This window comes from Clarias gariepinus, chromosome 15 (assembly GCF_024256425.1).
Source record: "Clarias gariepinus isolate MV-2021 ecotype Netherlands chromosome 15, CGAR_prim_01v2, whole genome shotgun sequence".
NCBI classification, from domain to species: domain Eukaryota; kingdom Metazoa; phylum Chordata; class Actinopteri; order Siluriformes; family Clariidae; genus Clarias; species Clarias gariepinus.
In genome coordinates, this window is record NC_071114.1 from 24,922,782 (window position 1) to 24,937,684 (window position 14,903).

General features: G+C 36.3%; 2 protein-coding genes across 9 annotated transcripts in view; one reads left to right on the forward strand and one right to left on the reverse strand.

Moving 5' to 3' along the window:
- Positions 1–3,715, reverse strand: part of mical2a (microtubule associated monooxygenase, calponin and LIM domain containing 2a) — a 55,266-nt gene extending 51,551 nt beyond the window's left edge. For all 8 annotated transcript variants that reach the window (XR_008365681.1, XM_053512876.1, XM_053512875.1 and 5 more), the window contains exon 1: positions 3,577–3,715. The gene's annotated coding sequence lies outside the window, so the exon portion shown is untranslated. The remainder of the gene's footprint in view (positions 1–3,576) is intronic.
- A 2,595-nt stretch (positions 3,716–6,310) lies between these two features.
- Positions 6,311–14,880, forward strand: dkk3a (dickkopf WNT signaling pathway inhibitor 3a). The gene is made up of 7 exons (XM_053513686.1): positions 6,311–6,586; positions 7,795–7,920; positions 8,135–8,215; positions 10,835–10,927; positions 11,786–11,927; positions 13,516–13,672; positions 14,213–14,880. The coding sequence occupies exons 1-7, from the start codon at positions 6,377–6,379 to the stop codon at positions 14,298–14,300; spliced, it is 897 nt and encodes a 298-aa protein (XP_053369661.1). The 5' UTR covers positions 6,311–6,376; the 3' UTR covers positions 14,301–14,880.
- Positions 14,881–14,903: the final 23 nt, after the last annotated feature.

The following is a 14,903-nucleotide window of genomic DNA, read 5'->3' on the forward strand; positions in this document are numbered from 1 at the left end:
CAACAAAAATGTAACTGAAACAGAACAATCCATCTCCTGATCCTGATTTTAACCTCTCGTAGCTTTTCATCATATTTGGCTGATGCAAATTATATACAAATGTCCACAACCAGGGTAAAAACAAGACTTTAAGACTTTGTGCATTACCCATATCTGTGCATCTTCAGCCGTAGGATCTAGTTTGTTAAGAGTAACCAAAACATTCGTCATGAAACCTGCTTCGCTTTGATATGAATGAAAGGCCTGAAACTGAAATAGCACTTCAGTATCTCTCCTTTAAATGTGGTCTTTTGTTCGCCACACACCCCTCTTCAGATTGGGACTGAAACACAATTTCAGACTAAACCTTACTCTTGTTTTTATTCTCTCTTCAGCCCTCCTTTTCAGGACAATGCAGTCCTGACTCATGCATGACATGATAAAGGCATTTAAATAGTTTTCTTTATAATAGTAAAAGGAAACACCTCTGTGGTAAACTTCCAGGAATCGCACTGTAACAATTGTGACTTTCTCACGCAAAAGAAATTTGCTTTTGCTCATTTAGCCTGCTTGAAATTACCCGTATCAGTACAAAAAATATTTTTTGATATAAATGAAAAGTATAAACTTTACACATTTGGCAGACATACTTATCCAGAGCGAGTTACTTTTTTATCCCATTACACATTTGAGGGTTAAGGGCCCTCGCGTCAGGTACACCCTTTGACGTGCAATACTATTGAAGTACAAAAGACAAACTAATTTCTTTCTTAGTCAGACTGTAGATTCACATAATTACTATTTTCAACCACAAATGAATGCATAAAAAATTTCATTTCCATGATGAGAAACCATGCTATACAGCTCAACCGTACTGTCTTTATATGAGTGACTTCAACTTCACATATCTGATCATTTTCTAAAAGAAATCCTCACATTCAATATCATGGCTAGCTGTCTCTACACAACATGCATGAGTAAATTTAATTAATTAATCTTCACTAACCTTTTTATCTTGACCACGTTTATGATGGGTTCAAAGTCTAGCCAAGAAACACTGGGCATGATCGAGAAATACACCCTGGATGGGACACCAGTCAATAGCAGTGCATTATTTTCCAACCTATCTATGTTGTACTTGTGGGAGGAAACCAGAGAAAGCAGAGAAATAAAATTTATTTATGTAAAAAAAATTGGCAATTCACAAGTAGAGTTCACATACTGTAGAACAGCAGTTTAAAGATGTTGATGATCGTGGTATTTAAATTTTTTGACATTGCATAAATTTGTATAAACTCATCTTACTTTTGGTTACACGCAAACGGCAAATTTTTCTTTTATATATTTAGATTGCTTTCACACTAGGTTTGATTGATTCATATTGTGCCCAGGAATGTTCGCTTCCCCTTTCCGCTCTCCAGCTGGCCAGCTTTCATGTTGGCAGTATTGCTTCGATCCTGAGTACATTTGCATATTTACACTCTCTCATACGGCAGATGGCATTACGCAATTTCACACTATGCGTAATATTATCAATATTTCAGGAAAATGTAAATTGGCACGAATCTAAATCAGGGGTGGCTCAGTGTCGACACGGAGAGCCTATATTATATGCAAACCTATCAAACTTCGGGGTCAGTTGTGCTCCCAAAAGTAGTATTAAAGCATCCTCAGCGGGATTAGGTAAGCCGAATGCATCTTTAAGACCACGTCCAATTCCTAATTCACCCCAATGTTCACAAAGCTCCACTCCCAGGATCTTAAGCAGCTGTGCAGTGTAATTAACAAGCCACAGTGCAGGTGCTAATGCTTATGTTTTTTTGTTGACTTGAGATGGCAGTCACTCAATAGTTCAGGACTGAAATTCCTACAAACAGTTTTGCAGTTGACCATCCAATAACAAAAATGGACTCTATATTAACTTAAACACATGTTCTGTTATACTGCACTTCCAGCCTCCTATAACACAGAATGACTGTAGAACCCTCCCAGGGTTCCCTATTGAGTCTGGTTCCTCTCAAGGTTTTTTCCTATTGCCATTTCAGGGAGTTTTTCCTTGCCACTGTAACCCATTTCATTTTGATCATTTTGATTTATACATATTTTCTCACACATTTCATTCTCATTTTTCTAATTTCCTTTTCAATTCTGTAAAGCTGCTTTGCACCAATGACCATTGTTAAAAAAGCTATATAAACTGAATTGAATTAAACTATGCCACCATGCCGCCACTTTTGCTTCATCTGATAATTTCAATTTTCAATTTCAATTTTATTTATATAGCGCTTTTAACAATGGTCATTGTCCCAAAGCAGCTTCACAAGAAAAAAATGAAAGATTTTTTTTTTTTTTTTTTTTTTAAGAAAGAAAAGAAAAGAAAATATTTGGAAGTGTGTATGTGTGAGAAAAATGTGTCTAGATAATAATTAAATGAATGAATGATGAATAAAATGTCTCTGATGAGCAAGCCAAGGGTGACGGCGACAGTGGCAAGGAAAAACTCCCTGAGATGGCAATAGGAAGAAACCTTGAGAGGAACCAGACTCAACAGGGAACCCATCCTCATCTGGGTGATAACAGATAGAAATAACATCAAGTGTGTTGTGCAGGTGAAAGTTCAATATATCAGAATAAAAAGCCTCGTAAAAAGCCATTATAAAGCCTTTTAAAGCTTTTTGTATTAAGGATTTAGTTTGTTTTTTTATGCATGCGTGAACAGGCCAGTATTCTCACATTAACACTTAATTATTTTCGAGCAAAACATGTAATAAAGCATCTTTTCTAGATGCCTTTTCTTCTACACTACCAGCCAAAAACTGTAGGACTACAATAAAAAAATATATAATGTGTGTCTAATTTTAGTCATTTTTGTAGCTCTCCTATGACCAATAACTGAGGAGAGACCAGTTCAAACATAAACAAGCATTTGGGACCGGAAGTCACTTGTCCAACTGCCAAATTACTTTTCTCAGCCAAATATATTTTTTGTCCTGAGATCATGGCTCAAACAAACAAATAAACAAAATGAAGTATTATAAACAATTTTAAAGTTGTTTTTTATTTTTTCAAGTAGGCATTTAAAAAAAAAATTCAATACTGCACCTTTATTGTATCCTGATATGCTTTTTGAAAAAACATCTGTATTTCTGTAACACTGACCAACTTCATGGTTGCAGCAACAAACAGCTGGTTAGATGTGACTTTTATATTTTTACTCTGTTGCTTATTTACATTGCACTAGCCAAATAAAAATGAAAACAACACCAAATTGAAATATTGCAATATGACTTGAAATATCATATGTCTTGATATGATATTTTTGACCAATAACTTGTGAGGTTTCTTATACAGTAAGTGAAAAAAAATTATATTTCAACATTATTAAAAAACAGTATTGAATTATGTGGAAATATGTGATATATAGTTATTATAAGTTAGAGATTTTAAAGCAGAACAAGTGTTAAAGTGTGTTTTCTAGCTGCACTAAGTTACACTACAGTAGAGTCACTTACTGTACAGACTCACGTTTATAACACGTGAACTATCTGACGTGAAGAAATGAATAAAAGTGATAAACGTGAATGAAGCACTACTTACTGTATCCTTGACTTTCAGCTGAGAGTCTCGGGTTCGGTGAGGATCCGTAGCGAATAAAGTGAAACTGTGTCTCGCGCGCTCCGAGCTCTAGGCACGCGCCCGTCACCGTCTCGAGCGTCCAGTCCTGCTGTTCACTTTTTTTTTTTTTTTTTTAAGCGCGCGACGCAGCGCAAATTCACCACTGAGTGAACCGAGTCTCTAAAAAAAAAGAAGGAAAAAAAAACAACACAGGATATTACGCCCGAGGAGGAGCGGCGACGCGTCAGGGAGAAGAAAAATGAAAGGCAGCAGCACGCCTCTGATTCATAGTTCAAGAGTACGCACGTGAAATGTCTGGCGTGTAAAGCCGAGCGCGTTCACTGGAACTTATATTAATAAGGACCTTAATTCCTCGTGACTGCGCTGAACGGATATTTCTGCGCACGTGCCCAAAATCAGCAGAATGCATAACGCATGTTAGAAGATATAATATCAGTGTGCATTTCATTAAAAAAACAAAACAAAAAAAAACAGTTTGGCACAAATTGTTCAAGTCATTTCTTGGGACGAACCGAGTGGTGGTAATAAATATAGTTCGTAGGTAAAAGGCGCCACCTGGTGGTTTGTTTCTGTAATAACATTTTTGAAACGTGTGTGTATTATGAAGAATATCCAATTTTTGCAATTGTGAGTAATGGAATTACTTTACTACATTTACAGACATACACTGGTCAGCTGTAGCATTATGACCACCCGCTTAATATTGAGTAACTCCACCCCCTTGCCACAAAAACAACAATGCACAACAATGCAATGTGTTCTGATCTTTCTACTAGATCAGACTACACAGGCCTTCACACCCAATGTCCATCAGTGAGGGTTAGCTGTCCAAAACGCAGTCGCCAGTTCACTGTTTTTCCTTCCTGTATCACTTTTGGTATGTCCTGACCACTGCAGCCTGGCATGTCAATTTTTCTCCAAGATAGGACTATCATTTTTCTGGCCTGCAGGAGTCCAAAATCAATTAAAACCAACTTTTTTGTTTTAACAATAAAGTCATGTGGATACACAGTTTTGCTTGGCAAGGCACCTTTACTCCAACAGTAATTTATTAAACATTCCCTTATACAGTAAAAAAAAGAGTAACATTCTTAACTGAACATTTAAAACAAGTATCTGGAATGTCAGGCGACCACTGACTCCAGTTATTATAAGTTCTCATTAGCCATATGTATTGTAATAGTTTCATTTTCGAAATTAGATCTTGTAGATATAATCTCCAAGCCTCCAATTTATCAGTAGATCTTTTTGTCAAAAGACATTAAAAAATATTTGTGAATTAGCTTTAAATTATCAAACAATTTCTAAAACTAGTTTACTTCTTCCGTAATATTGGTGGTGGTGATTATTTATTTCCTTTTTTTTTTCATTTGAATAAACATTATTATTTTTAAAGCTATTATATTTAAACATTTTAAGAAGACCTTAATGATGCTGAATTATAAAAAGCTAGCTTGTATAAAAGATTTGTTTTGTTAGAAGTCAACCCTGTACACAAAATGCTGACCTACCCTCTATTTTCCACCGAAAGAAGTGGATTATGGGTATTCTTTATCAGCTATTTCAAGCTGTTCATAAGCGCACATGATATGCTGATATTTTTGGACATGGCACAATAAGTTACTTTTGCACTACTCTTGTCTTTACCCTTAAGATTGTACTCTTTTTAGTTATATACATACCTCTTTCTTGTTTTAGTGGATAATTTCCCTAAATATTGTACATTTATACCTGCTATGATGCTCACATTCTTAATACTGTTTGACTTTATACTGTAGTATATTGCTGTAACCCAGTGTCACCCAGGAGGAGATTTTTGTGTCTGGTTTCTTTCAAGCTTTCTTCGTAGGGGTCTTCTTAGAGAGGTTTTCCTTGCCACTTGCTTATTAGTGATCTAAACCTTCAAATTCAAATTTCAACCAATATGCATCACCTAACATTCAAAAGGAATTGAGCCAAATATGGTTGCATAGTGGTAAAAATTCAAATATGTGTCACATGTACCTTACAGCACAGTGAAATTATTTTTTTTAAGGTATGCCAGTTAGGAACCTGGGGTCAAACACACAGCGTCTGACAGTAGATAGAATTAAGAGCCTTGCTCAAGAGATTACAGTGGAATGCATAACCGAGTGAGCCACCTCAGGTCTGTATGCGTGGTGCTTGCAGGTTCTCCCCATCTTTGGGATTCCTCTGGATACTCCGGTTTCCTCCTACAGTCCAAAGACATGCAAAGTCGTCATTGTGAAATGCTCTGAGACCGCGTAAAGGGTGTACCCAGCCTAGAGCCCTAGGGAGTCCCCTGGGGTAGGCTCCAGGCCCACTGCAATCCTGTTCAGGATAAGCAGTATATAAAAGAATGAATGAATTGTGCCACTACCTGTTTAAGGATGATTCTTACCAGATGCTCTTAGTTTTCTATGAAAAAAGAAACACTATTATAAAAGGACAGAAAATCAAACTTATGATTACTCATGAAATCCCGAAAGAGCACACTAATGCGTTAACAAGTAGGTATGTGAAAATAAAAGGATGCACGCCACATTATTATCATTATTAGTGGAGTTATATGCGCAATATTTTTTAAGCATTTATTTAACTACCCAATCCCTGATGTAACTACCCAACCTGTCTGCGCCTGCGCGCGCGGCATCTTTTGTTTTTCACGCCCATCACTCAGCGCTCCAGTGGCACAGCGCGCGAGCTGCTGCATCCCTGCATCTTTTCCTGCATCACGCACCGAGAGCGCCGCGGGAGGAAGATGCTGCTGCTGCTCGCACTGAGTCTGTGCCTGGTCTCCGTTAATGGACTCCTTCCTGAAACTTGGACAGCTCCCGGTGTGGACTTCCAGTCGCACGCGCCCTCAGAGGCAAATATAGGACAAAAACCGACTGCGCTGAGCGACCTGTTCAAGGAGGTGAAGAAACTGGTGGAAGACACGCAGCGCAGACTAGAGGATGCTGAGCATCAGGTATCGCCCTCGTCGTGTTAGGGCTAAGCCTAGACTAAAAAAAAAAATACAATTGAAAAAAATCTGCACACATGCAGCAGATATTAGATCATTGCATTTATCTTTATAATTTATATATATATATATATATATATATATATATATATATATATATATTGACTTAAATAATGACTTGATCCATGAGTGGGTGGATTTAGGGTGCACTCAAAGGTATAGCTTTTATATTCATTATAATGCTTTCTTCAAAAATAGTTTGTATAAATGATTTTTAAAGGTACACAACATCTACATTTCAAGGTGAACTATACATAAATAAAGGGATAAGAGCTAAGGCTAACAAACCAGGGACAAGGAACTGATCATAAACTATATAATTATTGCCCTTATTGTGCTGATCTACAGAACAAAATGGTATTAAACTGTACCTTTCCTTTTTGAGGAAACCTCAAGGGAATGCTTTTGTACCTTTTCTAGGCCAATGTTTTTTGTTTTTTTTTACACTTTGAAAATGTATGAAATCTACTCTCAAAGGTAATTCCTTAAGATTACCATCCATTACCATACATCCACATACTCCGCTGGAAGATGTATGTTAGAAAAGATAAGGAAAGGCATAGTTTTATTACCCTTTTTTCTGTAGTGTCATTTTTCCTGCCTTTTTTGGAACAAGGCCAACTCTCTGCAAGCTTCTTTCCTAGGTTATACAAAACTCAGGGACAAGAGAGTGGTGTGTTTTATGACATTCTGTCAACGTAACACATTCTTACTATAAAGATGTTAAATCTGATCAGATACTGATCCGGAAATATTCTCCATGCTCATATGTGTACTGCAGTTTTATAGAGTATCCAGGTTTTTAGGCATGGGGCATCAAAAGCGCAAAAAATTTATTATCTTTAAAAAAAAACTGCATTTGCGAAAAAATATTCCCCCCACCAAATGTGCACATAATGACATTCCTTTCATTACCTGTGTCATGGTTACTCCGCAGGCGCTAATATTTAAGGGAGTCGTTTAACGTCTGTGTCTCTAGATTTTGCCTGCGCAATGTAATTTACGCAATATGAGCTGGAGGATGAGGCTTTCAGCATTTTTTTAAATTCACTTTGCTAGCATTAGATCATGTTTGTAGCTCATATTACTGTTCTTGCATCCTGTAATATGTACTGTAAGCAGTGGGTCATTTCCTCCTCATGAACCTTTTACAGATGGACAACGAGAGCAGCAAATCTATCCAACCCATCCACAACATCACCTCAAATTACAGCAACGAAAGCAGCTCCGAGATTGTTACCGGAAATCGATCTGTTCCCGCTGCGGAGGCGATCGATAAGGTGAGACTGGCATGGAGGTCATTTTATGATGTTTGACATGATCACATTGCTGTACAAGTGGCTCGAAGAAGAGAATAAGGGAACAAATTTAATTATTTATGTATTTTTTTATGGCAGCACCATGTACAGTGCAGTATATCTCTAATCTTTGAATGTTCATCCCATTGTCTAAAAGTCTACTATTCATGTGTTAACAGTGTGATTGTGATTTTAGATAACTCACAACTCAACTGAGGAGATCCACATGACCAGAAGTGTTAACCAGTCCAGCGGCAAGGAAAATGACATTGATCATGTGCGTAACCATATTGTTCTCTGATACGCGACTAAATGTAACCATGCTATCAAAAAGTACATGCTTAAACACATTAAATGTATTTATTTATTCATTTAAAAAATTGCTGAGTCAAATCTTAGTGATTCTGGTGCTAATGCGTTATTGCATTATTCCTGTGACAGGGGAAAGTTAACTCAGTCAAATTAGAATCATGGACACTAATGAAGATGGGAAGTGCATGACGACATGCACCCATCATATATAGTGTCCACTGTTCAAGAATCTGGAGGCTGTGTTATGATCTGGGGTTGCTTCAGTTGGTCAGGTCTAGGCGCAGCAACGTTATGACGACGACCTGAATGCACTGAATAACCACATTATATCACATTTTTGTGGAGAAATCAGTGTCACAGATGAATTGGCCACTGCATTGTACCCCATAATCAAAGCTCAAACGAATATAACTTGAAAGTTTATTTAAAATAGTTTAATGGTGTTATAACTTCAGGCATAAGCATTTGTGCCTTGAGAACCAGTTTAGTTTATTTTGTGATACTCTCTGGATCAGCTTCTGTCTCTTAAGTTGTGTCCAATACTTTGTTGCACAGCTTGCACAAATCAATTTGGCAACACACACATATCCTCTCACACTCAGAAAAGCCCCATATCTCCTGGCTGACTTATAGAGGCAGTCAATAATCCCCCGGCAGACATAAGCAGGATTTTCAGGCAGCTGTATCTGAGAGGCGACTGATAAAGCAGGATAATGCCAGATAACGTTCTATAGCCTTCTGATCATCAAGTAAGTCTGTTAAAGTGTATCACATCCCTCTAGCAAAGGAAAGCATAAAAGAAAGATAGTTCAGAGGAGCAGTGAGTGTATGAATCTATTGAGGATCTGCCATTGATAAAATTTTTATTAAATTAGGATGTAAAAGGAATTACATATACCCAGTTTTATCAAAGGTGCATCATGCATAACATATTGAACATATATGAAAAATACTGTCATCAAATTTTTTATATTACGTACATGATATGGTCTTTAGTCTTTTGGATTTAAATGAATTTGCTACAGGAAAGCGTGCATATTAAAAGAGAACTGAAGCTACAGTATATGATATTTACACTACTGTATGTTGTATATTATACATAAATGTAAATGTATTGTTTGTCATTGACTCTAGTATATTTGACTGATAAATGGTTTTGTTTGCATATAAAGATGTCCATAATGCATTATTATACCATAGATTTAAATGTAAATGGACAATTAATCAATCTATTTTCCAAATAGCATTGGGACTAAAATGAGGTTTAGTTAGAGAATCAGGTTGCATATTTTAAGATTTCATGCACTACAGAGGCTCTTCTTCTGTTTTCCGTTTCAGAGCCCCAAATTAAATTTCAACCACTTCGTTCAGTAGAGGTTAAAGGGGAAAACCAAGCCCCCTCTTGCCCTAGAATATCTTTGCGGTAAAAGGCCTACAGCATAAAGAAACATTATGTTTATTTTAGTCTTTAAGAAATCAAAAGCTTTTTGTCTTAATTCCTAACATCTGGGTCACTGGTTACCTTATAGGTAAATATTGAACAGTTTATGTTTCAACCTCACATCCATTAAAATTCTACAAACTGCTCGGCCCAAAACCACAACTGATTAAAACAGACGCTAAAGCCGGGGTTTTGAACTAATCTTATTTAGTAAAACTACTAATATTAACAATAGCTGTAGTAAAAGAAGCAATAATCTAAGTATTATTATTTAAGCAAGATCACACAAGAGGGAGTGCTGTTGTGCTGGATATTATCACAGCTGTTATGTGGTCATAGGCATGAGGGTACAGTGTTGAAGATATCACAGCTATGCTTTCATGACTCGTCCCGCCTCAATAATGCAGACCGTACCGACCTACTTCCTCCCATGCTGGCATCCAACATCTGGGACGCAGAGTGGTACATATAGTTAAACGTCCCATTGCTGTTACCGTTTATCACCATACATGAAAAGCCTCTTGTCCAATCAGATTACTCAGTTGGAATGAACTACTGTATTATATTAACTGTATATGTAGAACTCATAATAGTAACAGTAAGAGTAACGGTAACAGTAAAAGTAATAGAAGCAGCAATAATGATAATGATTATAATAGTTGCAGTCCAATGAATAATAATAATAGTAATTTCAATCATAACAATATTAATCATAGTACTAGTACTATTTTTACAGTAGTAATTATCATAAGCAGTATACAGTAATAGTAATCATAAGTAGTGATTAGTACTCAGAGTAGTAGTAATAATAGTTATAAAGTACAGTTAGTAGTAATTATAATAGTAGTAGTAGAATATGTTCCTTCATTAAACTACTCATCTTAAAAGCTAAATGCCGAGCTCTGAGTAAGGTTGTTGCTCATCTCAAGGTGTTTTTTCTTGCCACCGTCGCCATAGGCTTGCTTATTAAGAATAGTCAGCTAATAATTTTGATTAATACATATCTCCTCACACATTTCAAACATCAGTTTTATTTAAAATGTTTAAAATTTATGGTCATTGGTCATTGTTAAAAGCGCTCTATACATTTTAAAATGTAATAATGGATTTTCCATGTTCCCTCTTCCCCCCTTTGTCTCTCAGGAGTGTATTATTGACGAGGACTGTGAGAAGGGGAAATACTGTCTCTACGAGGAACACCACTCTGAGTGTATGCCTTGCAAGCGTTCTGATGCAGTAAGTCTTCATGCACAAAATTGAGAATGTAATCTCTCACAGAGGACCTCACCCAGATCGGTTTTAAAAGTGCTGAAGATCGGCACATTTGAGAGCCTCCACCTTTCTATGTGATGTAACTGAGACTGCATTGTATCTGCATTGCAGCACAGGCACGAGTGCATTTGGAAATTGATACGAGGGTGTTTTTTTCCTTTTTTTTTTACTATTCCATGGTTCAATTTAAAGTGGATTGTTTGCCAGATCGAGTGCTTTCTCTGTCCCTGTGACTTTACCTGGGAGACAGAAAGGACAGCTGAAGCTGGTGATGGACAGGAGACAGCTCTAGAATACTGATGTGCTGCTGACAGCCAGGTTTAATCCAGTTCAGTCCTTGCTTTGGTCTGTCAGGAAACACAGCTTTTAAGGGTGGGTTGAGGATGCTCCTGAGAAGAATTTTCAATCCTTTGATTTACAAAGGGCATTTGTGGTCAACTTTTGATTGTGTGACTTTTGAGTTTTCGATATACAGTATATCGAGTATATATATATATATATTATATATATTATATATATATAGTTAGTAATAGTTGGTAATAATACTAACACTTAAAGTAGACGTAGGAGCAATCTTAGTGGTTGTTGCGTTAGTCCAATAATAATGCCCATCTCTCATCCCTTTTGATTTGTCTGTAAGCCACGTCATTATATAAATATCCCTCATACTGTGTGTTTTTTTCTGTAATAATGATACTCATCAATATCCCAGCGCCTGGCTGGCTAACAGTCAGCATTGATCTTAATTTATAAGAGATTGAAGATGAGACACAGAAGAAAATAAGAGATTATGGATTCTGATTGTTTGGACTTCTATCACAGATTTGCAGGAAAGATGAGGAGTGCTGTGAGGGCCAGCTGTGTGTGTTGGGTCGGTGCATGAACTCCACTAAAGGAGAAGCTGGAACCATCTGCCAAGAACAAAACGACTGTGACAACGATCTGTGCTGCGCCTTCCATGAAGGTACTGTCTTCCAAAGAACGCAAAATTTATGTCCTAAGTAGCCTACTGTGTACATGAGGTTGGATGTCCAGCTGCTTTTAGATGTGATAGGATTTTACTGCTGTTATTTATTGCTAGTGTGATTTGACTTAAAAGTTTGAACTTTTATAGCAGACCAGAGGTAAGGCAAAAGCGTAGGTTTGTGTACAATGCTACGATTTTACAGTCTATGAAGAAAGAGTAACAGGTTTTTAGCAATTTAGTAGAAAAAAATTACTACTTACTAATTAACTTACTGAAAAGGATAGGATAGTTTTGAAAAAATAAAATAAAATACTTTATGGTGTTTTCCCAGGGTAATCTACAAACGATTTGCTCATGAACATAAAATAAGGTTAGTTAGCAGAGAGTAAAACACACACAAAAACATTGTAAATTAGCATGAATTTCACTATTTGACCCTTATCAATTTCATATTCTTATGTCTACAGCCAAAGGTTACATACAAGATTGAAAATGGAAAAAGTTATATTTATTTAAAATTAATAAATAAATAAAAACCCCATGACTAGCAAAACCATTTTGGCTGTAACATATATTAGCCAAGTTAGCTAACCCGGGCAAAGTTGAGCTTAGTATAGGGTTTAGCATTGGTTCTGAAGTAAAGGTTTCTGTGTTCCAGCTTTCTTATGTCACAGATATAATAAATGGTCTTTTAAATAAATGTTAATTTTTAACATAAATGTTGTATTTTGGATTTCTAGATCTGTGCTAAGAATGTTCAAAAAAGCAAACTACTGTATAGAATCAAAGTTGGCCAGCTAGTTGGCCTGCTAATTACTCCTTCCATTACTTCATATTATATTTATTTTATTTTATTTTTTTACTGTTGAAGCTAAGAAAACAAGTTCTAATTTTAAACCAAGTAAAAAATCATTTGGAAAATGTAAAACATTTCTCATATGAAGGCAGGTATTGAGTCGCACAGGATAGTCTATGACCTATAGAGTGCAGTAGGTGAAAGGAAACACATTTTCAATTTTAATTAAGAATTTAAAATCAGTCCATGAAAGTTTTAATCCTAGTTTTAGAACATTTTAATGAATACTATTCAAGCTTGTTACTCGAGTGAACGAAAAACCTGATAGAAATAAGAAAAATCCTACCTTTTATCTTTATAAATCCTCCTACTGATTAAGTTAATTTTAGGGCTAGCAGTGAAATCCAGGTGTCAGAATGAGTCCTTTATGTTTGTCACAAAATCCTCATTTAAATATACCCTTTTTTTGTTTAAACCCCTTCTTTTAAACAAACTTGCACTAGCCATATCTCAGGAACCGGACATGGTATCAAAATCGAGTCAATTAAACCGCTTGAAAACATGAATACATGTAGCTCTAATCACCCAAAATGTGACTTTATATCTGATTTGATGCGAGGGTTAAATGTTCACACATGATTCCAAATAAAGAATAAAATATTTTCACTGCTGTGTTTTTATTTGCAATTGTGAAAATGTCAAAGTTTGAATTTAGTAAGGCAAATTCTATACATCCCTGTTTATGATCGTTTAGCCTGTTTCTCTCTTTTATTCATATTTTTCCATCAGGTCTGCTTTTCCCTGTGTGTATCCCCAAACCCAAAGAACGTGAGCCTTGTAACATCTCCCCCAATCACCTGATGGACCTGCTGTCATGGGATTTAGGGCACAAGAGTCCTAAAGAGCACTGCCCCTGCGCTGGGGATCTGCAATGCCAACATCTGGGGTAAGACACCCTGGTACAAGCTCAGCTTGCATTCATTCCCCTGTGTGCCTGCAGAATGCCATTTAAATAAACACAGCGAATGCTCAAAAGCAAATAAAGACCTGATATCTCTACATTAGATTCATTATTAAATCATCAGCCTCTGGAAGTGCCACAGAGGTATTCCTTAACCATAGTGTAGTATTAAACATCCCTGTGGAACAGTGATGTGTGACACAAACTCTGTAGGGAAACATCTTTAGTAATTTCTTGTATAATTAAATGAACTTATGATGATAAAACCAGTGCATGGTAATTATAAATTGCTGTTATTTTTAATTCTTGACTTTGTTACAAAACATGTTTATATATGTAATTATATATTGTTATGGATTTTGATGACAAAAATGTGTAAAGTGAAAATACATGAAAAAATATTTCAAAATTAAATTCAAGTTATATACTGTACAGTATGATATAATAGACCCATGGTGCCGTAGTGTACGATCACATCTTCATAGTGGATAAAACGACGTAACCCTGCTGTTTTGTCTTCTTTAGTCACAGCTTGGTGTGTTTAAAAGGTCCGACCTCCAGCGAAGAAGCCCTGAGTGACACTCTATACTCCGAGATCGACTACATCCTCTAAACATGGACACAGAACCTGTTCAGACTTGAAGTTACTACATTAACAAGCTCTGCAAACTTCGCTGAACCTGGGAGCCTTTAGCAATCGACCACCCAAAACTATTACTCCGTATGTATCCATGTATGTACGTACGTACAATCTGGTCATCACGCTTCACGCTTACCTAGCTTATCTACAAGAGCAATAGCTGTTAGCAGGAGGTCTACCATGTAAAGGTTCACCCTAAGATCTGCAGACAGGAAAGAGTATTATAATTATTAAGTACTGTATGTACTAGAATCTATTGGCTGAATGGTGTGTTTAAACTGGTGTTAAAAAAAAAAAAAACATTTTATAGTTTTAGACCAGTTTTTAACATTTCAGCCTTGGAGGAGCACAGCACTTCAGTGCTCTGTGATAAACACTCATCGTTCTGAATTTGACATATTAGTGGAAAGAAAAGAATGAAAGTAAATGCTGCTCCAAAACCGAGAACATCTTGGGTTTAAGAATGATTTTACAGTATTAATTGCAAATTTAAAAGTTGTCTCTAAGCTGCAGAAATGTAAACCTGCCATAAATAATGAAAATAAATGATAAAAATGCCCATTTCATGTGTGATCA